The sequence below is a fragment of the Mastigoproctus giganteus genome, chromosome 8 (genome assembly GCF_048544385.1).
Source record: "Mastigoproctus giganteus isolate SK-2022 chromosome 8, ASM4854438v1, whole genome shotgun sequence".
NCBI classification, from domain to species: Eukaryota; Metazoa; Arthropoda; class Arachnida; order Uropygi; family Thelyphonidae; genus Mastigoproctus; species Mastigoproctus giganteus.
The window spans coordinates 151401860-151427344 of NC_143582.1; the positions used below are offsets into that span (position 1 = coordinate 151401860).

The 25485-nt window shown below is 38.9% G+C and overlaps 1 protein-coding gene across 1 annotated transcript; it reads left to right on the forward strand.

Annotated features, from left to right (window-relative positions):
• The first annotated feature begins 17405 nt into the window (after positions 1-17405).
• Positions 17406-21763, forward strand: LOC150081920 (uncharacterized). Its single transcript, XM_090380365.1, has 2 exons — positions 17406-17833; positions 21595-21763. Exons 1-2 carry the CDS (start codon positions 17406-17408, stop codon positions 21761-21763), a joined length of 597 nt encoding a protein of 198 aa, XP_090236491.1.
• Positions 21764-25485: the final 3722 nt, after the last annotated feature.

Genomic DNA, 25485 nt, shown 5'->3' on the forward strand with positions numbered 1-25485 from the left:
TTACTTCTTTAACCAGAGACTCCATTAATTGCTTGTGTTACCCTTTGATCCCCCTTTGTGAATTTTAGGCACATTTGCACATCTCCAGTCAATGAGGATCTCCCCTTAGTCCAAAGCAGCTCTCATAATTGCGGCTAAAGGTTTGCTTATTTCCTTTTCCGTCTCCTTTAATATAACTGGATAGATCCCATCCACCCAAGGTGCTTTCCTTATGTTTAACGTCAACAATTTCTCCTCTACTTTGCTCTCAGTTATTGCAAAATCATTTTATCTCCCTGCCGGAGTTTGATAAACTTCTAGCATTCCCTCCCTGAATATATCCTCGTGTGATTGAAGATGCGAAATGCTTATTCAATTTGTCAGCTACCTGAGCAGGATCATCAACAGCCGAACCATCGATATCAAGTGGACCAATCTGATTCATCCCCTGTCACTTGTTAGTTTATATGCATCCCATGCGTTTTTTTTTATCTTTCGCGAGTCTAATTAGTTCATCTGACATCCATTTAGTCCCAAACTTTGAACAATAATTCTTAGTTGGAACAAAAAGCCTAGTAGCTTCCCAGATTACCTCCTTGAATGCTTCCCATTTAGAATTTGCTGTTGGTAACATCATCAGTTGGTCCCACTGTATAGAATTTAAAAACTGTCTGAAACCACTGTAGTCACCTTTACGAAAGCAAAAACTCTTCCCTTTACTCCCGATGGTAGTTATATCTTTGAGTAAATCCCACATCAGTACACTGTGATCACTGCCACCTAGTGGTTGCTTTATCTGCAGGTTCTTAATGCATGAAGAATCACTACTAATAATCAGATCAAGAGTATTACTGCCTGTTTGCCCCTCGAGCATGCTTCTGTAGAAAACAAACATCCAAGGACTACTGTGATAACTCACAGCAGTCCTTTGAATTCCCAGCACCTTGTTTTGCAGGCTGCTCCTCATTCCAATAGAAGCAGTACAAGAATCACTTTCGCCTCTGCCAGCGGCTAATGTTAAACTATTAGTCTGTGTATTCTCCTCATGCTAGGAGTTTTCCGACCCACCTAACATTGCTTCGATCGCATCAGCAAATACTCTTGGACCCTTTGTATTTAAGTACATCCATTCTCTGTAGAAGCAGTCTCTCCTATTAACAAGCACAGACCACGCTGTGAAAAATTCTACCCCTGAGCCTTGCACAATCTCTCCAGTACCAAATTAATTGACAAGGTTCTCATCATATACTCCCTCCTACAGTGTCTGGGCAGAATTAGACACTCTCAAATTTAATCCTAACTCGCGACTTTTTTTAAAACAGTGATGTATACTTGTTAAGTAAGTCCGCAGATCTCCTACACTTAATGTCATTATTGCCGACGTGTACAATTATATCACCTTTTGTGTCCTTAATTGACGATATCTGCTCTACAACGTCATTAACTTTTGCTCCTGGCAGAATACCCTGGTCCTATTCCACCTATCCTTTTTTGAGCAATATATTTCCCGTTTCTCTGACAATAGACATTTTGCACATTTTTTTAGACTGTGATGCGTTGAAGAATCCCCCCTTCGGTTCTCCTCGATGTCAATCTGCTAATCTGCTTACTAGGATATCGCCATCCGACTCGGCAGGCAAAGCCATGCAGAAAATTAACAGGAAACTTCAAGAGATAGATAATTACCTCAACGCATTTAGCTTCCAAATCAACCCTCTGAATTCGGCACATATATTTTCCCTAAAGGGCAACCCAACAATGCTGGAGCCTGCGCTCAACGGCTCCTCAGTCCCAAGCGTACAAACGCACAAAGATCTGGGATCGTTTTCGACTCCAAGCTATCCTTCACCGAGCATGTTAACTTCATAGATTCGAGGCTGACTTCAGTACACTGGATTGCCAAGCAACAGCTACTCCACACCAATGACCCACACACCTGGTAAAACGGTACATCGTATCAAATCTCTACCCGACTGTACTATATGTCTCAGAGATATGGGCCTCGGCTGCCAAATCCAACCTTCAAAGGATGTTCGCCGCCGATTTCTGGCTGTTAAAATGGGCCAACATCTAACTCCACCTTCCTGCAGCTCTCAGTGGAACACAGCAGATACCTTTCACTGTGCAGGCTTCGATCGTACAAAGGAGAAAGAACGTTGCTATTCACAATCAAGATGGCCACAAGAAAAATTGCAGAGTCTTATTTCTGGGATCACTGCTCTTGGCGCAGTCCTCTCCCTTATCTCCTGTTTTCATCACAGCTGCTAGCAGACCATAACCGGCTACTGCTTACCGACAGATTCCTTCAAAAACAAATGCTGCCCTCACTGCAAGCGATCGACGGTGACCTCCAAGAAGTGGTCAACAGCAAAAAATACAGAAAGGTTATCTTCGCTATACCAATGTTTCTGTCAATGTTAACATCCCCGCAGTGCTGAATGGACCAGACTTCTATTAACTTTCTCTCTCTCTCTCTCTCTCTCTGGCAAAGATTATGCGAAGATCTTCGTACTCTTAAAGTTAAAGGTATGGTTCTTGCAGATGCTATGAAATGGCACATCACTCTTCCCTCCCCCAATGAAGACGCGCCTGCGGGTCGCCCCAACATGTTTAGCTATGCTGGCGCCCAGCCTACGGTACGATTACCAGATATAGCGTTTACCACTGGTAGACAGATTCCAACATTTAGGGATGGGGGGTGGAAAGATGCTCTCACTATCAGGCACAGCTTGCCAGATCCATATCAGTCAAGCCAACAAGGGTGGATGGATCGTCATTCTCGACAAGGAAACACACACACACACACACACACACACACACACACACACACAGAGCAGTGTTCTTTCATTCGTATTATATTACTGTTATGTCACCTGGGGATGGAAGCCCTTTAACTCTTGTATTATGTTAATATTCATACATACATAGTCGCATATAACTGAACTTTTCGTAGTTCCAAATAAATTGCCTGAGGAGCGTATACAACTTATGTGATTAACTATATAATATCGGTGTAGATACAGCATAGTTTACCCATAAATTTGAACTACGTATGTAGTGTGAAAGGCATCGTTTTAATTGTATCTCATATTATGAGTGCCTTCACAACAAGATAGCTGGTATTGCACTACTAGAGAAGTGTTATTTATTTGAAGTAGTGCAATACCAGCTATCTCGTTGTGAAGGCACCGATAATAGGAAATACAATTAAAACGATGCCTTTACACACTACATACGCAGTTCAAATTTATGGGTAAATTATGGTCTATCTACACCAATATTATGTAGTTAATTACCTAAATCCATAAGAAATTATGCCTTGTTCACTTCATCTTCTAACAACTTATGTAATGTAACAATTATTCGAACAAAGAGCTGAGCTAGCAACCACATATCTCGACATAAGCGCAGCCTTTGATGCCGTGTCGATCCCGGCCTTTCTCCTCCTACTTAAGGAGAAATTTCACATTCGAGGTGATATGCTGTGCTTTTTGGAATCTCTTCTCTGTCACAGAATACTTATTCTTCATCGGCAACAACACACCCTATCCTGCGACATTACTGCTGGAGTACCGCAGGTGGGTGTCCTATCTGGTGTCTGTTCACAGCTATCATCGTGCCCATTATTGCCTCAACGAATGGTCTCCTATGCTATGCCGATGACCTTAAACTGCTGACTCAAATTAACCCTGGCGACAATCCCGTTCAGCTCAGCAACAAGATCAATTCCCAACTTAAGGATCTAGAATTGTACCTGGTAACCTTCAATCTAAAAATCAACCCACTGAAGTCTGCTCAGGTTATATTCTCCCTTAAATCCATGCCGACAGTACTCAACGTTTCACTTGCAGGGGTACGAATACCAAACGTACCCTCACACACAGACCTTGGCGTTCTGTTTGACCAAAAGATGTCCTTTGTCAATCAGATCAACAAAATCAGTACCAAATTCTCTCGTCTACGGTGGATCTCAAAGCAGCAGCTGCTACACGTCCGACATCCTGTCACTGTTAAAAGGTTCATCACCTCCACCGTCTACCCCGCCATTCTCTATGGTGCAGAAATATGGGCCTCTGCTGCACCTACAAACCTCAAGCGGGTGTACACCGCTGAATACTGGCTACTGAAATGGGCCAAACCACCATGATGGCACAAGCACTCGACATCCCGATGATGAAGTTCCTGATCTTGGAAAAGAGGCTGGTCTTCACAGCCAAACTCATCACGGGCCAGATATGATCTCCAAACATTTGGAACGCTTGCTCTTGGAGGATTCCACAGCCAAGCCTAAGGTCGGTACCAGCACTCGTGGCTCACCACAACAGGCTTGTACTCACTGAGAGATTTCTTCCCAAGCAGATGCTCGCTACTCTCAACCGTGTGGATGCCGACATCGACAGCATAATAAGTAACAAGAAGGACAGACACAACTTTATCAAAGCCCTCGAACCCTGATATATGGCCAACTTGTATGTATTTCTGTATTTGTCTAGCTCTGCGTTTTTATGCTGTATTTGTATTTCTTTTGCTTTTGTGATCGGCATTTTGTAGCCTTTTGTATGTGTTCGCTGTATTTTTGTAGCCTTTTGTATTTGTACGCCGTACTTATCTTTTCCCTAACTGCTATATGTGAACCCCTGGCGCTCGTCGCCGTGATGGGATATTGTGCTGTAACTCTACTTCACAATAAAGATTTATTTATTTATTTATTTATTTAATATTTAATTAGTAGAACAATCATTTTAATATTCAAAGTTTGAAAAGCTTATTTAGGAACCTGTTGCCCTTTTATCATTTCTAATACTTTATAGAGTTTTTAATATAAAACAAGATATTATCTAACATATTTTTGGAAGTGTCAGATAGCAATCTTTAAACTAACTTTCTCTAAAGTCATGATTTCTTTAAATGGCCCTTGTTTGCCTGAAGAAAATTCAGCGTCGTTAACATAAGAGTTTTATTTTATGTTTCATTCGTTTCTCAGTTATTATGACAGAGACACTATGACGCATTTTTTATGGTTCCAGAGGGAAGGGTTGTATCTCACCAGATACCTGTTAAAATTAATAAATAATTTTTCTTTTTTATTTCTTTTAACAGCTATTATTATTATTCTTACATTATTTCTCCCTTATGGCGTTCCATCCCGTGACGGGCACTGGTACCAAGTGCACAGGGTGGTTTTTATATCTGGTGTTACTGTTGGTCGGGGAACTCTCTGACTGTCCTACAGGTGTTCAGGATTGCGACTTTCTGGAGTTCTTTGTATGTGTACTCCTGGAGACCTATTGCTGCCGGGCTGTTATGTAGGGTCTTTGGCACCATACCGGTGGTTGACACGGGGATCGGGATAGTCGTTACTTGTTGCGTATGCCACATCTCTGATCTTCTGTTTTAGGTCCGTGTCCTTCCTGATCTATTATTATTATTTTATTTTATTTTTTTGCAATGGCTACATTGAAGTGTGCCTATTAACTTTCTTCAAGATTTTCACAGTGCAGAACAAAGTGAACATGGCAACTGTCACCATGGATCTATTATATTGAGCCTTCAAAATTCCTTCATAGAAAGAAGAAAAGGTTTACAAGTTCATTACTGAAGACCATAATAAAGGTCTCCTTTTCATCTGTCAGCAGAAATACAGGTCAATAAACTCATTAAGTCTTTTTTTTTATTTGATTTCTAGCTATAGCGATTTTTTTTTTTTTTTTTTTTAAGGAAAACCTGCAGAACCTGCCATTCTGAACTGAATTATTGTTGTTTATTATTTTTTTTTATGTTAAAATTTTAAGGTACTATCATTATCAAGGATAAAGTGGCATAAGGCGCTCAGACACATGCTTTCAGAAACTATTAGATTTCGGATCATTGCTTGATGTAATGATTTTCAGATTTGTGCGAGTCTCTGAATAACATACGTCAACAAGTATTTTTCATTGGAAAAAAATATATATATGGACTAGATAGAGCTTTGGACGCTGTTTCCAAACTGTTTGATTTGCCTCCAGCACGTCTAGATTTTGTGATCAGACCGATTACATAAACATGTCAGGACTGATTATGCCACTTACATACCTATTAGCCAACATACATGAATATAATTATTCTTTATTTGTTATTATTGTTTATACATTCATATTTATTATTGTTGTTATTGTTTATACAGTCATATTTATTATTGTTGTTAATACATTCATATTTATTATTGTTTATACATTCATAATTGTTTGAATATATCTGCACTGTGCTGCCACTTTATTAGGTACACCTACCTAGTAGCGTGTTGAGATTTCAAAACAGCCTGAATTCGTCTAGGCATGGATTGAACAAGATGCTGAAAATGTTGTGCAAGAATGGAGTACCATGCAGACATGAGTGTGTCACGCAGTTCCTTGAGATTCAACGGAGGTGTAGGCCTGCAGCGAACAGCCCTTTCCAGCTCATCCCAAAGATGTTCAATAGGATTGAGATCCAGGGAGTGAGTGGGCCACTGCAGCAAAGAAAAGTCATTGTCATGTTCCCGGAACCATTCCATAGTGATTCGGGCTTTGTGCACCGGCGCATTATCCTGCTGAAAGTAACCATCTGACTGAGGATAAACTGTCAACATGAACGGATGCACTTGGTCAGCAACGATGTTTAAGTACGATGTGGCATACGATGATACAAACTCACCTGCAGCAGGCATGGCAGGAAAGGTGGAGCAACTCTCAAAAGGGAGAGATCACAAAGAAATTTCTACCCAATATTGAACAAAACTACCCAACCTCACCCAACTGGTTCTCCCCAGGTCTACAAGCAACGTACCTCTTAACTGGACACGGAGCTATAAATGCCAAACTGTCTCTACTTGGGATTCAGGTTGATCCAACTTGCACTTGCGGGGGGCTGGAGAGCTGGCAGCACCTAATGTATGACTGCAGGCTCTATGAAGACCTACGTGGTGTTTTCCTCACCAGAATCCACTACTTACCACAGGGACAAGAACATCACCTCCTAGACACGAAGGAGGAGTATCAAGCCTTCTCGGATTATGCACAGGCACTGTTCACGAGGAGGACGACGAGGAGAAACCAAATGGCCGCAGCCCACAACCCACTACCATTATAACCAAAGAACATCTGTTCTTCAGCTCACCGGGCTCCCTTGCCTGGTGCCTTTCCACCCCCTCCCCTGCGCCGGTGGTGGGACGGTCCCCCCGGCGCCCCCTACTTTCTCCTGGTGAGGCATGGGCATGCCTCACTGACTTCTGGGGTTGCCTACTCTATCATCCCCATATTTCTGCCTTAACCCCCCCAGCCTTCAGTCTCCCACCCACTCTATCTTTATGCTAGTGAATGTCCCACACACAAAAACGTAATTATGTCAAAATTCCCGTTCGCCCATTCTTTCGGCCTTTATTATGCAAGCATTATCCCCCTCACCTAACGATCATCAAACCGACGATGATGGATATATGTCTCTGTCTGTACATACGTGCATATAAAAGAGCGCGCGCGTTTTTTTTTTTTTTTTTTTTTTTAAGGTCCTAGCCTCTGAAATCTCAGGAAATTAGGTGGCAGGACCTGCCAGAGTGAAACTAAAACTACTGGGTTCCTGGTCTGCCTCCACGGGGCGAAGGTGGGGCAACGTTGGGCCTCAGCAGGGGTCCAGCGGCTAAACGACCAGATGAACAACGGTACACGACATCACACAGATACAAAGCCCACACACTTTTAAATCTCTGGCATTTCCCAGTGAACTGGTACACCCACAATGAAAGCAACACGGAGATGGGGGAAACCCCTGGTGCCGTCTGACACTAAATACACCTTACACCTTACACCTTACGATGTGGCATTCAGACGTGAATCTATAGGTATCAATGGACCCAACGTGTGCCAAGAAAACATTCCCCACACCATAACACTGCCCCCACCACCATGCACAATAGTCGTCAGACATGACGGGTCCATGGATTCATGTTGTTTTCGCCAAATTCTGAGCCTTCCATTAACATGATGCAGAAGGAACTTTAGCCAGTTTTGGTGTTGCTGCGCCCACAGGAGGCGTGCTCTCTTGTTCTTCATTGATAACAAAAGTACACGATGTGGCCGTCGGCTGTTGTAGCCCATTGGCGACAAAGTGCCACTAGTGGTCCGTTGCGATATTTTGTTCTGCGCACAAAGGTTGTATTCTGTGAAGTGCGACAGTGTGGCCCGTCTGTTTGCTTGCACAATTCTAGCCATCCTCCTCTGACCTCTCTCATCAACAAGCGATTTTCTTCCAGAGGAGTGCCGTTGTGAGGATGTTTTCTGTTCGTTGCACCATTCTCGATACATCCTTGAAAGTGTCGTGCGTGAAAAGTTCAGGAGAACTGCCGTTTCAGAGATGCTTTGTCCAGCACGTCTTGCACCTACTACCATGCCACGTTCGAAGTCTGTTAGATCACTCCTTTTCCCCATTCTTGCTACGGTTTGTACGCTTAACTGATACTAGAAAGGTTGTTCTGCTGCATTTATATCAACAACTGTGGTCATGTGACTTGCAACGTTGTGGGACAAACCATTTGTGTGCACAGCAGGGGTGTACCTAATAAAGTGGCAGCGCAGTGTATATGTTTGTTATCTCATAATTTAATTATTTGATTATAAATTCTTCCAGGTAAGATCCGGTAAATTAATAAAACACATTGATCATGCCTTGAAAGTGTAAAAATCACCCCAACAGATCCTGCTATGTATGTGGCTCTTTCCTAAATAAATCGCAATGGCGTGCAGTCACGCCAGATATTCAGAAAATTTAGCAGTTATACTTTGGTTCTTTGAGGTGACCAGAATAAGGAGTGGGCACTACATGTTATTAAAGGCTTCATATTCAGTCATCGCTCTATAACTGTCCCATGCTATCTTTTTCTGCTCTATTTGACCAGCCAGCTCCACAGTCAGCCATTTCGGCCTCCTCCTCCTGCAATATTTTCTTAAATTTCCCCATGGTGATATATGCATGCATGGCTTCTGTGATTTTTGCTTTGAAAGTATTCCGCAATTCAAATATATTCGCCATCACTCGGCAATCTGCCCAATTCACAGATGCCATATAGCGCCTTAAACTGTCAAAGTCCCCTCTTCTGAAGTTAAAACCTTTAACTACTGCAACATCTTTCTTCATCTTCCAACTGACGATTGCATGATAACTTGCTGACAATGGTTCCTGCACTTTTAAGTTCTGTGAAGTCATCTGATTCGTTAGTAATGATAACGTCAAGAATATTTTCGTCCCTAGTACTTTCTCTAACACGCTGATACAAATAATAACCATCTAATTTATTTAAAAAAGTTTTTCCCCATGGTGAGACTCCCACTTGTTCTGATCAGTCTTGGGCAGATTAAAGTCACCCATAATAAGACATTCACGCTTGCTTGCCCATTCAATCTGCATGTAAAGGCTCTTGTCATATTCTTCTGCTCTCTAGATTGTTTCTTTGCTTCCAACTGACTCACACCACACAGATTCAATGCTGGCAGATTCTGAGCTTCTGAAGAGCTTCTGACTCAGCAAAAGCTCTTCTCGCGCTCAGGCTGATTTTGATAAGAATCATGATCCCTCCACCCCTTCTATCTTCCCTATCTTTCCTAAATACATCATACTTACCATAGTGGAACTCGTCATCACCAATTTCTGGGTAGAATCACGTTTCTGTTAGCCCTATTATAGCATTAGCGTTAGTTGTCCTAACCAGGAGTTCAAATTCAGGCCATTTTATTGACAACACTCCTGATATTACTGTAGACACCGGTGAACTGCCTTAGATTTAATATTCTTCTTAACTAAGAGCATAATCCCCCACCTCTCCTCTCCTGTCTCTCCTTCCTGTATACATTGTTCTCCCCATATTCAAATTCAGCATCACTTATGTGTGAGTGACATCATGTCTCTGCTGTCTCTGCAATTTGTGCATTTGATGACTTAAGCAGTACTTCAAATTCATCAAGTTTATTTACAATGCTTCTGGCATTAATGGACATTGCACGTATTCTTACTCTTAGTTACCCTTACATAGCCAATGTATTCACTTGTTCCATGATAACCCATAGCAGGGTATGAAATCCCCAAAACCTTTCCTTTCAGTCTGCTGCATTTTCCAATAGAAGCAACACAAGAATCCCCTTCGGCTCTGGTTAACCTGTTAGTCTGTGTATTCCCAAAGCTAGCAATTTTTAAAACCACCTATCACTGCCTCGATAGCATCAGCAAATATTCTTGTACCCCTTCTATTTAAGTGTATCCCATCCCTTTAAAAACAGCCTCTCCTGTTATCAAGTGCAGACTTCGCCGGGAAAAATTCTACTTCATGAGTCTTGCACATTCTCTCCAGGGCTGAATTGATTGATATGGCTCTCAAGATGTACGCCTTCCTATTGTGTCTGAGCAGAATTGCAGACATTTTCAAATTCAATCCTACTCGCGACTTTTTCCTAACTGTACCGATTTTTTCCTATACTTTCGACTTCCCGTACTTTTTCGACTTTTTCCTGTACTTGTTAAGTCCTCTTATCTACTATTAATATCATTAGTGTACAATTGTATCCTTTTGTGCCCTTAAAAGATGATATCTGCTCTACAACGTCATCAACTTTTGTCTCTGGCAGACATACCCTGGTTGTATTCTACCTGTCCTTGCACAATATATTTCCCTTTTCTCTGACAATGACCATCTTCTGTGGGACCAGCGCATTCGGCCTAGGAGATTGCCGTGTGTTGCCTGATTCACAAGTGTGAGCTCTGGTATTGAGCTGACAGCTGAGAGATTGATGGACCCCGTTTTAATTCCTTCGGGGGCATCTACCCTACTCTTAAAACTCTTATAAACGCCCATCACAACGCTGAGTTGGCGCCTAATTTCTTCACACTCTTTGCCCGTATTTTAATGTCATCAATCCAACGGACATCATTAAATGGTCTTCGATTAGCCTTCTGCTCTGAAATCGGCGAAATACAGAATAGTGAATAGAATGAAAAAATATCTGAAACTGCAACTTTCATTACAGCTTGAAGAACCAACCTGAAAAAAATGAAAATACGTATGTACAGTCTGCGCGGGTAGCACAGTGGTATCGTCACCGTCCTCCCCACACTGGGTGGAAAAGGCCCGGGTTCAAATCCCGTCGATGACGCGAGGAACTTTAATGGGCTTTTTTTCACTCCGTGACTGAGTTAGTCGGTCTCAGGCGTAGATAGCAAGGTCCCCCCCCCCATAAACTGGGGTTTTTCATCCAGCAAACATACAAATCGACCATAGAACACACGCAATTAACAGACATAAGAAACAGCTCGGCAGATGAATTTAATTATTCGGGTGGCCGAAATATAATAAGTAAGTAAGTAATACTTATGTACTATTATCGAGTGACTTTCTTCTATTCTTCCGGCATTTCCTTTAAAATCACGTGTCCCACTGCCAGACGGAGTATTCATTTTATTCTGACTGGACATTTCAAGAGCGATATCGTTAAAATAATTCATCCAACCTTTCAATCAGTTTCAATCAAATCTAACAGATTTAAATGGTACACAATTTGTTTGCATGTCCACAGGTGTTATATGCGATTTAATCGGTGACTTTTAACTTCATTATCAAGCCAGCTATTCGCCTCCTAAATTTATTTACATTTGGAATGTGCTTCTTGATTTTGCAAATAATTAAATGAATAAAATTTAAAAAAGTAATAAAATAAATAAATTTAGTCAAATGAATTTTGGAGATGGTGCTTGGTAACAAATGAATTACGGATTCCGCATTCAAAAATAATGGGTTGCTTACTATTTGAAGCTGGAAACCATACTCCTGTTAAGTTTTACTGTATTTAAATTAATTGGTTGGTTTCTGAGTAATGTTCAACATTTCTGTCTAATCGATACCAACTGAATGTTATAAAGATTTCAATTGAATGTTGTAGAGATTTCACATTTTTGGGACTAGAGATAATAATAATTAAGGATCTTGAATTTCATCTTTCACGTTTAGTCAAATACCGAATGGTTTCATATTTGAAATGTGCCCAGAATATTACTACATCTGTAGAGACATTTTCCTTAGAAGGGAAGATATCGAAATGAAGGAAAACATAGGTAAGCTGGAATTTGTAATCGGTACCAGTTGTTTTATGTTGAACTGCTTTATCGACTTAGTGAATTGTGTTAACTTTGAAGTCATATATATTTCGTTATACATTTTTTTTGTAAAACCATTTCTAGAGTTACAAAAAAATGTTCTTGCTAGGCACAGTAATTTCCAGGGCTTTTTTTGTTCCGGGAGAACTGTAACTGTAAAATTTGGATTTTATATAAAAATTAACTGTATATTTTTGACACTTATTAATATATTTTAATGTTAAATTTTACATTATCTGCTCCTTGTACAGTTTCTTTATATTAATAAGATAAAATACTTTTTAAAAATAAAACGAGATAAACAGTTCTTTATATACGTTGTAAACAAGGACTATACGAGTATTATTTGGTTTTCTTTCATTAAATTTTTAAAAACAACATTGCAGAATTTTGATTACGTATTTCATCATAAAATAAAGGGTTTCATGAGAAATATATTCATATACACCGTCTTAAATGTTTCTAACGACTTGCGATAGAATGCTATCTGAATATTTAATATTATTCAATCTAGTCTTTAAAAAGAACTGGTTTCAGTTGATTTAATTAATTAGATTACTAATTAAAATAGTTATTCAATACTAAATCTAATTTTTAAAGTAATATAAAATTTCTAAGTAACCGAAACAAAATTAATAATAAATTTTGCTTTTTAAAAGTAGCATTGTCTCAAATGGTTCGCAATAACATAAACTCTACTCGTAATCTACTATAGCAATATGACAGTCCGTTTTGCAGCAGGAATGTTGGAAAACACCCTTGGAAACAAATCTTGTTGAATATGTCATGTATCAAAAGAAGCAGTCTTGTTTGTCATGTCCCTTGCGGTGTGAGCGACTGAACCAACAATTCCAACCTTTAATTTACTCGATGATAACTCCATGAGTGAAAATTCAGCCATCTGAGCGAAAATAATTTCGCTTCATGGAGTTAAAAGGTTGTGCAAAATATCGTCCGCTATTTCCATTCTCTCTCTGAAACAACTGGTTTAGGTAAATTATAATGGTCTCCTGTGGTTGCAGTTTCACACTGAAATCGATAACAACAGTACCGATTCAGATTGCAAGAATCTACCTCAAGTAATAAAGAAAATCATTGATTGCTGCTTAAAGGCTGAGATAGGAAATTTGACTTTGCATTTCAAAACTTTCCATTTTCCCACAAACATTCCTAATTGTGCCCCATAAACGATATTCTTGTTTCACAGCAACACCTCTTCCTCCTCCTCCTTATCTTCCTAGCTGCTATTCCCTTTCCCATCCCTTAGTCTTTGCTTTCCTATAGGGAGTTGCCCTTTCTTCTATATTATCATTTGGCAGTCATTAGCTCATTTTTACCTCTCCTTAACCGATAATTTGTTAGAAGCTGTCCGCTATGGTCCGCAGTGACCTCTACTTCTGGAGTTGTTATATCTGTGTTTTTCGGTGCTGGCTTTCTCCCCGTTAAGCGCTGTTAGGCACACCTTGACCTTCGAAAGTCTAGTTACTCACGCTTGGCCAATCCCAGATCCGCCTGTTCAGGTCAACGGCCGTGACGTGGAAGAGGAAGACGGCATCGCGATTTGACAGGTTGGTCCCGTATAAAATGCCCGTTGCCAGTTTCCGCTCTTTGGCGCCTGTAACGATTAAGAAGACGACAAAAGGAGAAATCCAGCGGGGACATTTGCCAGGAATTCGGTAAGTACGTATATCACTGAGTTATACAGGAAGTAATAGAGGGTTTTTCTGTTTTTATATAAATCCGAGGCATTCCTGAGAAAAATTGACGTACGTTCAGTTTGGATCCAGGAAAGCAGTAGTCTTTCAGATTTATTATTTCATGTCACCGGATTCTCTCTCTCTCTGTCAAATTTCAGTTGGAAATAACAAGTTTCTGTTATGTACCACACAGAGAGAGAGAGAGAGAGAGAGAGAGAGAGAGAGAGAGAGAGAACTGTAAAGTATATATTTATTACGTACTAAGAGTGAAAAAGTTGAACAACGCTAACTGAAACATCACAGCGGATGTGTTTTTTTTTTTTTTTTTTTTAATTCTACTCATTGAGTATGGCGAGTTCTCATTATCTTCTCTGACTAGTTTTATGATTTCTACCCCGCACCCTTTCTGTGTGGATGTCTTAAATGAAACTGGCAAATAACTGTTGATGTTTGGAAGTGTTAGTGCAGTGGCACTTTCTCATGAGTCCCTCCTCTTCTATTCATGGACTTTCACTATAATCCCCATTACTCTACGGACCATAGGCTGTTCTACATGGAAAGTCTTCGCACAGTGGTTATAATATATATACAGGGTGATTCACTACCAGTGCGACAAACTTGCAGGAGGTGTAGGGGGGCACAAAGACGAATCGGAATAACATAGCAATGCAGGGTCCGAAATGCCTTCGTCACGCGGTAGAGGACGTTGAACGGGAGGTCGCGTGAACAGCGATCCCGCTGGAAGTCAGCATTTGCGAACCGTTTCTGTTGAAGAAACCAAGTAGCAAAAGTCCTCCGGAGTGGATAATCCGCAGGCTCCAATGATTGGACACATTGCAGATGGTATGAACTCATTTGGTTTGTTGACAGTATCCTCCATACAGTGGATTGGGAAATACCCAATCGTTGGCCTGTCGCTCGAGTACTCGTACTCGGATTGCCTTCTGCAAGACGTAGGACATTCTCCTCATTGTCTGGCGTCCTCGTCGTTCGCTCTCGATTCATGGTACCTCTCGTGAAACAACCAGTCTCACGTAACCTTCTGTGCACACGTGCGAAAATCGTATGATGAGGAGCACGCCTCTGCGGGAAACGTTCCTGGTAGAAGCGCAGAGCGGCGCGCCCATTACAGTCCGCAGCTCCATACTCGAGGTGCATGTATGCCAGTTCAACGTTTGAATACTCGTCCATCCTACTGCCTCGGGAACCGGTTCGCAAATGCTGACTTCCAGCGGGATCGCTGTTCACGCGACCTCCCATTCAACGTCCTCTACCGCATGACGAAGGCATTTCGGACCCTGCAATGCTATGTGATTCCTATTCGTCTTTGTGCCCCCTACACCTCCTGCAAGTTTGTCGCACTGGTAGTGGATCACCCTGTATATATATATCTTTATTGCGATTAGTAGTAGGCGCCTCCGTAGCCAGGTGGGAAGGAGCAGCAGTGCGTAGCACACGCTTCTTGATTAGACCGGGGTTCGAGCCCGTCACCACCAAATACGGAGGATGCAGAAAGATCAGGGAATGACTACCGCATATCCCGGAGCAATATTGGCTTTAGTTGCTAATGCTCCTAAAAACCAAAATAACAACAACAACGACGATCAGTAGTAATAATATGGCGTTATATTGAGGACTGATGCAATACCCCTAACAGCAGTAATGGTACGAGGTCATCCCCACACCAGATGGAAAGGGCCCGGGTTCGAATCCTGTCAATGACGCGAGGAACTCTTTTGAGCTTTTTCACTTCGTGGCTGAGTTAGTCAGTCTCCATTGCGAAAAAAAAACTTCCGGTTTTTCATTCAGCAAAACATGCAAATAGACCAGAGCAATTTATGGACATAATACACATGGGTAGATAAGATAGCTCTTGAATGATCCGATAAGACGGTTTTTCTACGTACAAAGCCTTTATAGGAAATTCTTAAGATATTAGAATACCCGTGTGAATTTCGCCAAAACTGTTTTAAAGAAGAAATAAAGATTAATATGGACGTAATTACAAAAACCTTTCCCTCTGCTCCCTTCATTGCTAGCTAAGGTGTCAGTGGGACGGACTCGGGCAAAAATGCAATTTGGTAATTTTTTACATGTATGACTACATTGTCCTTTAAAAAATTACAATCATTGCACAAACATTTGTACCTGGAAACTGCTATGTAAAGTTGTCCATGAGGAAAAACTTTGTTGAAAGTCTGGCGCTGAGATTTGTTTATTGTGATGATAAAAGCTAAGAATTCGTCTTCTCTTCAAAGTAAACGGCAAATTAGTTTCATTGGGAGCTAGATTAATTCTTGGGATTTGAAAATCGGTCGGAAAATTTTTTGGAATTTTTTTTTCTCAGTTTTACTGCTAAATAAAACCTATTGCAAAAAGAATCAGGCCAAAAGCTTGTTTAGTCTTTGAGTTATTCAAGTTCAAAGAGCCTTCCAGACAGAAGGACATAAGAAAATTATTATATAGATCGTAATTTCTTGAAGTTAAGAATATACAATATAGTTAAGAAGCATCAAAATGCAGCATTAGATACTTGATATAGTAAATTCAAACGAGAGGGTCTTTTTTATGATCCACTATAAAATTAATAAATTATAATTATAAAAAGATAGTCCTTGTGCACATTCGTGAATACGGTATAAAATACGCATAAGATTATAAATAATGTGTATTTTATTATTTATATAGATTTATCAAGTAGACTGGGTCAGTTAACTTTTAGATAAGGGCGGCGTAATATATTTAGATTATATCTATTTGCGTGGCTGTTATGATCATCATAGGTATCCTATCTAATGGTTAAATAAACTATCCAGAGCAGAATTCATTTAACTTTTAAGAAACCTCAAGAAACTTAAACTTGAAAGAGAGTAGAGGATGACCACAAATTGCTTTTGTGGTCACCAATTTCAGCCTATTTTCAATTACTATTTTAATATACATATGCAAATTCAACTTCTTTACAATATATGCAAAATTTGTGCATAAACACAGTTGTGCTGCTGAAAACTCCTTCTTGATAGGATGAAAATTATGCTTCCGTCTGTGATTGATCCTTCATGGAAAAGTCCTTTACAAATCCTTTTGGGCTATGAAGAAAATCGAACCCTTGCCTTTTTATTTTGTAGCTAGCACGTTAGCCGTAGGAGTTGCAACTAACGGAAAATAAAACAAACTACAAATATGCAAATGGCGTACAATAGTTTTTTAGTGTGCAGCTTTAATTGAGTTTTATTTATTTATTTTTGTCTTGCAATAGTAAATACAATATTAACAAGTAATGAAAGTTGCAGAGGGAGCTACTTTTGAATTTCACTGGATTTTAATTAATTACAAGTGAAAAAGTAAATTTCGATGGTATTTTATTTACTTAAATAGCTTGCGATTAATTCACTAAGTCGTGTTAGAGCTGTTCTCTTAATCATACGACAGTTATTTGCATTTTATAAACCTTTAAATATTGACTTCAGTTTTTTTTATCTCTCAGGTTTTAGAAACAACGACATCATGATGTTATGGCAATATTTAGTGGTCTGTGTACTTCTCTTGGAACCGTCAGCAATTGCTCTCAACACTATGGACAACGCTTCTTTGAAGAATGGACTTTCAGATTCAAAAGACTCCGACCACCTGAATGTTTCGTTAAGCGCCAATTCTGCATTTTCGGTAAATGCCTTTGGTGGAATTCCCAGATATTTACCGCGCGCTACATCTGACCGAGCTGTGTGGGACACAATTGACAACTTGCTGCTATACCTATACCAGGATCTTTACAGCCAACCGTCCAGAACAGGAAGGGTATTTGGAGCACGTCAAAATCTTTTAAGTAATGGTCTGGCAGGTGTTTCCGAATACCTCATGTCCCTTGTAGAGAATTCTTTGGACGATCTACCGAGCTTACCAAGGTTGGAACCCCAGGAATGTATGAAGAGATGTGTTTGTGAAGCCCACAATCAGCCAAAGAAGTATGGATTAATAGGATTGATTTTACAGCTTTTGTTTCCGTAAGTAAGCTTTTTTTTTGTTTTGGTTTTTTATTTTAATGATTTAACTCATAGATATGTATTTTCTGAGCGTCTTGTGCCATAAATTAGACCTGTCCATTTAGAACGAAACGTTTTAGTTCGTATATGTCTAATGCTTAAACATTGGTTCCTGAACTTCACGTTTTCCGAACTTTTGTAGTCTGTGGAAGAAAACTTATTTAGAATTGTTGTATGCAGCTATTATAAATAAGTTCATCTTTATGAGAATTATTGGGTGTGAAAAACGAAAACTGAGCAGGTGGTCAAAAAAATTTGGTAATCGCTGCTTCACAAGCTTATTAACTTGTCATTGATCGAATGGTGTTTATTTAGCCTTCATTTTTCTATGTTTTTATGGTTAACACATTATTTTGCAATCGCTTTCATCCCACACTTTATGGAAAAGACTGGGTTCGACTCCTATTAAGAGGGGGAGAATTTTTTTTTTTTTTTTTTTTTTTTCACATCCTGGCCGAGTTAGTCGATCAGGGCCAGAGTTGCAGAATCCTTTTCTCCGGAGACCCACTTTTTTCTGAGCAAAAAAAAAAAAAAAAAAAAAAAGCACACTCGTCACAGAATACATTCAGTTATAAACAGAATACATTAATTAATCACTGTCTTGAGGTGCTTTAGAGGGGAAAAAAAAATAAACAATAAAATCCTTTTGTTCTTGGCTCAAGCTGCCCAATGGATTTTGTCTAAAACGATGCTGTTTGAAAACAAAATTTCGTCACTTTGTGGTGTGCAGTGCTTGCACATCGCTTCGTGGTTGAAAAAGAGAAGGATAATTCCGATCATGACACAGGGTTTGAGCAATAATGGGGCTAAAGATCCTGGGGGGAGATAATCTGAGAAAATGATTAACTTACAGATGTTAAGGAAACGTTGGACGTTTGTTCTTAAACCAAGGCATTTTAACACTTTCTGTTATTATTATAGCAACGATTTCTCTTTTATGGGATTTTTTCGCCCCTTGATGGGTACTGGTATCAAGTGCATGTGGTGGCTGGTTGTGTCCGGTTACTGTTATTGTTACTGTTGATCGAGAAATTCTCTTACTGTCCTACAGGTACTCAGGATTCCGCTTTTGTGAAGTTCCATGTAAGAGTTTTGTGGGAGGCCTATTTTTGCTAGGTTCTTATGGAGGCTCTTTGGCTCCATACCGGTGGTTGGAATGATCGGGATGGTCATTACTTGTTCCATATACCACATATCTTTGACTTTCTGTCAAAGTACTTTCTGTCAGAGTACTTCCTGATATTTGCTATGTCGATCAGGTAGATAGCCATTTCCTTCTTGTTGATGAGAGTATAGTCTGTGAGTAGATATCTCTAGTATGGCTTGATGCTCGTACTTGTAATACGGTCACCTTTCTTTGATTAGCTGGTATTTTTGCGCTTGCTTCTGATGTATTATCCTAGCCACCTGGTTGTGTCTGGGTGATCACCCTGCATCCTGCAGCGATATGCTGGATTGTTTCTGGGGTCAGGTGGCATCATCGACATGTGTCATCCGTTATTCTGGAGTTTTGACGATGTGTTTCCTATAGTTAGGCGGAGGAAGTAGGGTTTTCCTCCTGAGTTATTCCGTAACAGAATAACTCACGTTATGAAGAAACCATAAAAATTCCTCACGTCATTAACGGGATTCGAACCGGGACTTTTCCACTTGCTGTGGGGAGAACTGCGATTATATTCAGTTTTATTTCGTGGGTAGAATACTTATAAAAGGCTGAATAAAAATAATGCGTTCTTACTAACTGCAGTGTTTTTATTCGCCCGTTTGGCCGTAGTGTAAAAGAAGTACGCTATTCATCAATGATATTTATTAAAACACAACTTGGAATTTGCTGCATAAAAAGTCAGATCCTCTCTTTCGGAAGTGAACATATTTATTCACCATGCGCTCAGTTCTTTCAAATATCAGGTTCGTGTGACTTTTAACGGAACTGAAATATTTACATAAATGCGCAGAGAAAATAAAAAGATGATACAGAGCAACAGGATAAGTTCATTGTCGACTTTCCTTATCGATAAGAGAAATTTCCTAGCCCACTTCGTGCAGATGTTTCTTTTGATTCTTTGAGATTTTAAATTTAGTATAAATGCAGCCTATAAAGGTATATGTTCGGATAAAGATCGGTAGTAAAGGCATGTACGTACGATCTTTCACAGTTGGTGAAAAACAGAAAATAAATATTATTCAAGAGGCAGAGGAAATCGTGCTACTGTTAGAAAATAAATTCAAAAAAATAACTTCTTTTTTTTTTTTAGTAACGAATGGGCCTGGAGTACTGTGGTGGGTCCATAGTTTATAATAACATACACGTAAGTTTTAATACAAATATATTATACAAATATATTTGTATTAAACTGGATTATAACTAACGTGTATGTTATTTTTTTTTTCTTTTTCATATTTTAAAAATATGGCACTTGGCTTATTCAAGGGGAAACTTCATTTAAATATGTTTAGAAAGATGCGGTATTTGTGGCTTGGAAATTGCACTTCCATTCAAGGGAAATATATATTCCTATCAGCTGGCATCCCAATGGCATATTCATCTCGTTTACAAACTCCTTTAAAAATTAAAATAAGACGATATGTTGCATTGACACATAGCGCTTTCAATCCTCCCATTTACAGGGAAACCAGTCTGGAGGTGTAAAATTTTACAAAATGGAATACTCATCAGGCTAATAGAATAGAAGACAGTTAACTGTCTTCTATTCTATTCTATTATGGCCGGGAATGGACGCCAGCGCGTCCATTCCCGGCCATAGTACAACATCACATCCATCTTTTGCGTCACAATGTTTGGAGGTATATCATTAATTGAAAAAGTAGTTTCATCATGGGTTTACCAATAAATTCTGAAGTTTATTTCAAAACTCCTGGACTCTCTCGCTCTCTGGAACCACACGATTGACCGTTGCTCTAGAGTCCTTCGGCTTTCCTGCTTGAGACCTCTGGATGGCGGTTCACAAATTAACCAAACCAATCATCTCCTGCCATCTGATTATTATCATTAAATTTATTAATAATATCATTGTCAAATGCATAACGATATGCATATTGATGAATCAAGCCAACGCCTCTTTTCCATATAATCTTTTCAAATAAACATTCCACAAAAATTTGTTCTGCTCTTCTTTAAACAATCTTTTGATTCCAGGGTTGCTTATAACTTTGCTGCTGCAGTTCTTTGAAGAGCAGTGTATGGAATTTTGAAAATGTCTCCCATCGTGTAGTAGAAGAGAAGTTCAGAACTTTAAGGCTAATAATCAACAAAGAATTAGGTCATAATTGGCCAACATCTACTACATTATAAGACTGGTATTTCACCCCGCTGGCAATTGTCAGAAAACACGAGGCAAGCGGGGCACCAGCTCGGGTACGGGGGTCACCTCTATAATCACAAATGATCTTCATTTAACTGTAGGACAGTGTGCTAGCAGTTACTGCATTGAGTGCGTTACTATTTCAAGGCATAACTAATTACTATTTGGCATAACTAAGCCCCACTTTCTTATAGTGGGGCTTAGTTATGCCAAACTAAAGAATTCATCTCCAACAATGAAATATTCTTTGCCAATCATAGTATTGAAAGTTTGTTACAAGTGTTATTTATTAAGGGACAAAAGGGTTTTTATGTTATTTTAAATATAATTGTACAAATATATCAATATGTTGTTGGTATTTATTTGACACTAACTACTTTCTTCGCGTCTTTCTTATAGGCCTTATACCAAAACGGATGACCCCAGCAACGTAGTCTCCAAGTATCAACTAGCTGCACGCTACGGGCGCCAAAATAATGCCAACTGTGCAGCCCAGTATGACGGATGCATGTTAAATTTCCTCGATTTAATTCAAGCGATTGCTAATATTTTTATTCGCCATCGCTAAGAAAATGAAGATTGAAAAAACAAAATTTTAAACATCATAAGAAGAAGGCACTGGCAATAAGGGCTGAGTGGTACAGAAAAGAATGAAGAGAAGATATATTAAGAGGAGCTTCTATATTCCATGAAAAAAAGAAAAGAAAAAGCCTGTGTATATAAGTACATATCATATGTGTCCGATTATTCATTTCATTATATTGCATTAATTTGCTGTAAACACTCGTACATTGGTAATTTATGGCATGACTGCACATGTTTAAACAACAAGCTGTATATAGTAAAGATTGCAATAAACATCGTCACCGAAGATTATTTTCCATAGAGATTTCTTCATTTTGTTCAGTTAATGAGACGCATACATCAAATTAAGTAACTTACATCAAATATCGTGTTTGTTCATTCTTCTTGTAGTACTTAAAATTATCCCTCTTTTTAGCTTCCTTCCAAATCGTCAAGAGATTGGCGTGATTAAAGTTCAGGGTGTTGATGTTACGGTTGAGAGACCGTGTCAATATTCATATTCTCTTCCAGTCACAAATTCGTGCTGTATGATCAGACAGGGAGAGGTCATCCTTCCGGTGGCATTTACGTGGAAAGTGTGCTAATCAGTCACACTATTAGACATTTTTACTGATGCCATTGACCTCACTCATAAAGGATTGAGTAGAACGTAGGAGCTACCTAGCCGTTCATCGTTTTGTTAAACCATACGCACAAATTCTTCGCTGTTCTTGATATTGGGGGCTCAGTAATTTGGCCCTCACCTTTACAGCTATTTTACTTTGCATTTTATTTATAATATTATAAATAATATTATGTTTTAAAGCTCTTATGGTCATTTTTATTAATTGTTAACTGTTTTATTTATATATATTATTTATTCTACATTAATGTTTCATTTTAATACCCTTGTAAGGGTATTAAATTGTTTCATCTTGCATTAAACTGTTTCATCTTGCAGAATTAAATTCCGAATCATCTTTGGTTTAAGATGGTCCTAATTTAAAATGATCTAAAGTCTTAAAATATTGTTTTTAAAATGAATGCGAGTTTACTACAGCAAATCTGTCGGTCATATTGTAATTTATAGCTCAAAGTATAATGTTGAATTGGTAAGCTTAAATTTACAGGTTTTTACTAGTTTCAACAAAGACATTTATCATGAACCTCGAAGTGAATCGAACGTTTCTGTACAGGAAACTCCGGAACACATGGCTGCAAATAACAACTCCCATGCCCTAAGTTCTCCAGACTGACATAATAGATAACATTAGAGAAACCGGTTCACCTTGGCTTCCCGGAAATATTAAAAGACTCTTGCGGAAGAAGTCAGTGTTATTGCTCCCTCCGGGTCACGGGCACTTGGTCGATGTCGTATCTTGGTCATTACACGATAATATCTCGTAGATATTTGATTTTGTGCGATTTGTAGGGTAATTTCATTATTTGTTATACGCTACTGGTTTCGTTTACAGTAATTATGGGAATGAGGGTTTGTAGAAAGTCACCTGTACAATATTACTTTTGTAAAGTGGTTTCAAGTTCTCCGATTCAATTTGTATTTGAATGAATTATTGTATGTTTGTATACTGTATTACTGCAGTTATTAGAACGTCCTCTAAGAAATACATTATGTCCCTTGTATTGAGTGTTTACCATTCATAGCAACTCGACACTACAATAAGTTATTAGACCTATATCATTTAACCTTCAGGCTAGTTGAAGACGTCACTAGCATTTCAAGTTACACCTAGATTGCTCTAATGAAGGCGTGTACTATTTCCGTTCAAGCATTACGTTCTCAATACCGTATTAATTGAGAAACTGTAACTCTTTATCTTTGTTAAAATTCCACGAGAATATTGGATGCTAATATTCACTTCCAAATCCAGGAAACACCCGCTATTCTTTCATATCCAGGTAACGTCCATTTAGTTAATTGTCCCTCAACGAACAAAGAGAAAATGCATATCCTTACGTCTACTTTTAAATAGATATCATTTAGTTATAATCTGTTCACTTTCCAGAGCAAAATGAATGACTAAGTCAGGTACTTGTAGTGAGAGTATCTGTGGCTTCCGGGAAAACTTAAATAGATGCAGGCACGCTCTGAATTTTACAGACTGTATAAACTTCCTCTACCTGCAGTAATGTTTTCATAATTTGAAGTAATAACTCACCATAACCTACCAGATATTGTAATGACGTTTGCTGCGTGTCCTCATAAATTTAAAGCAGTGCACTAAATTTATTAAAAATTTCCAGAGAAAATGAGTCTGTAGGGGATATACACCATGTTGCTATTGGAAGTAATTATGGCAATGTGAGGATAGCTAAATTTTAATTGACTGATGGCAAAGTCATTAGTCAGTTAAAGCGAATAAAATGTGAAGCACACTTTTAAAAATCAAATGACTTTCCAAGACTTTTATCGAGGAAGGTAAAAGATACGTGATTTACAAAGGCTGCAGGACAACAAGAGGTAAGGTCGAAAGGTGGAGGGACATTAAGACATTTCTCTCAGGTAGATGGGAAAGACATCTGCTATTAGACACTTTCGTGGTTAATCAACATAAATAATTTGTTATCTGAATCGGAAATTCTGAAAATCTAAGCTCCATTTCGTATTTATCAATAAACTAGAAAACTCTAAGCTCTAAACGAATCACGATCAGCTAAGCATATTCCCGAATGGTGTGTTTGTGCGTGTGTGTGTGGGGGGGGGGGGGTGGAGGAATGTTAGAACTCACCACATGATATTATAAACGTCAACGAATAAAATTATGTATCAAAACGATTAACTGAACAACGGTGAGTCATGTCAAAGTGGTCAGATATCAGAAAAGACATCTCAGCGAAAAACATGACCTATTGGACACCCCAACCTGCTGCCTGCGTAGTAAGTTCAGTTTCCTAGTAATAATGAAAAACTATCTGGTTTAAGAACTTGTAAATACCTTCAGAAAATTTCCTTATTCTATGTTTAAACTAACAAATCGGATATTTATACAGATTTAGAAGGTAAATGAAAGAACAAAATAATAACCTATTTCAGCAACGAATAAAATATATTCAACCATATTAAATTAAAAATTTAGATATAGCTTAGTCTAATGTCTACTTGAAGACTACCGATATGAAAATCCGTATTAGATCCGTTAGCCAGTGAATTTAGCTTTAGATTGTTTCGAAAGACCTGAGATCGAAGCCCTGTGATGACGCAAAGAATTTGAGATTTTTTTCAGCATGGATTGGGTTAGCAATTCTCAGGGAGAGGCGAAAGGTCCCCTCAATATTTTTCATTCCATAGGTGTTAAAAAGACACAGAAATAGTACACGAATCTTCATGGCCTGAGTTGGAACAAGGCGGTGCTTATTTACTAAATATGATAATCTCCCCAACTCAACAGTCCCCATTCGCATTGTCCATTTCTGCATAAGTAATCGGGTCATTTTTGTAAAGAAGTTCGAAGATTCTTTCTGCTGATCTTGAGTTTGCTCTTAGAGAGTTTGGTTTAGCTAGAAGCATTTTTGTCATTATAGCCCCGAAAGGGTTAAGAAAATTTTCAAAGTGACTTTGCTTTTAATTTCTTTTTGTCCTAGATTGATTTTTGTTATTAAATTTCTTATTTACTATCTTTATTTTGCATTGTCTCTTGACCTAGAAAGTAATTTTACTCAGAAGCAGGGATTCCTAACGGGGGGGGGGGGGAGGTATCCTCTCTC

What these genes read in the sequence shown, in the direction of transcription:
- LOC150081920 (XM_090380365.1), top strand. Translation starts at nt 17,406, where the DNA reads ATGGACAACGCTTCTTTGAAGAATGGACTTTCAGATTCAAAAGACTCC. An exon ending in ATTTTACAGCTTTTGTTTCC is followed by an intron (nt 17,834 to 21,594) that starts GTAAGTAAGCTT and finishes TCTTTCTTATAG; the next exon opens with GCCTTATACCAAAACGGATG.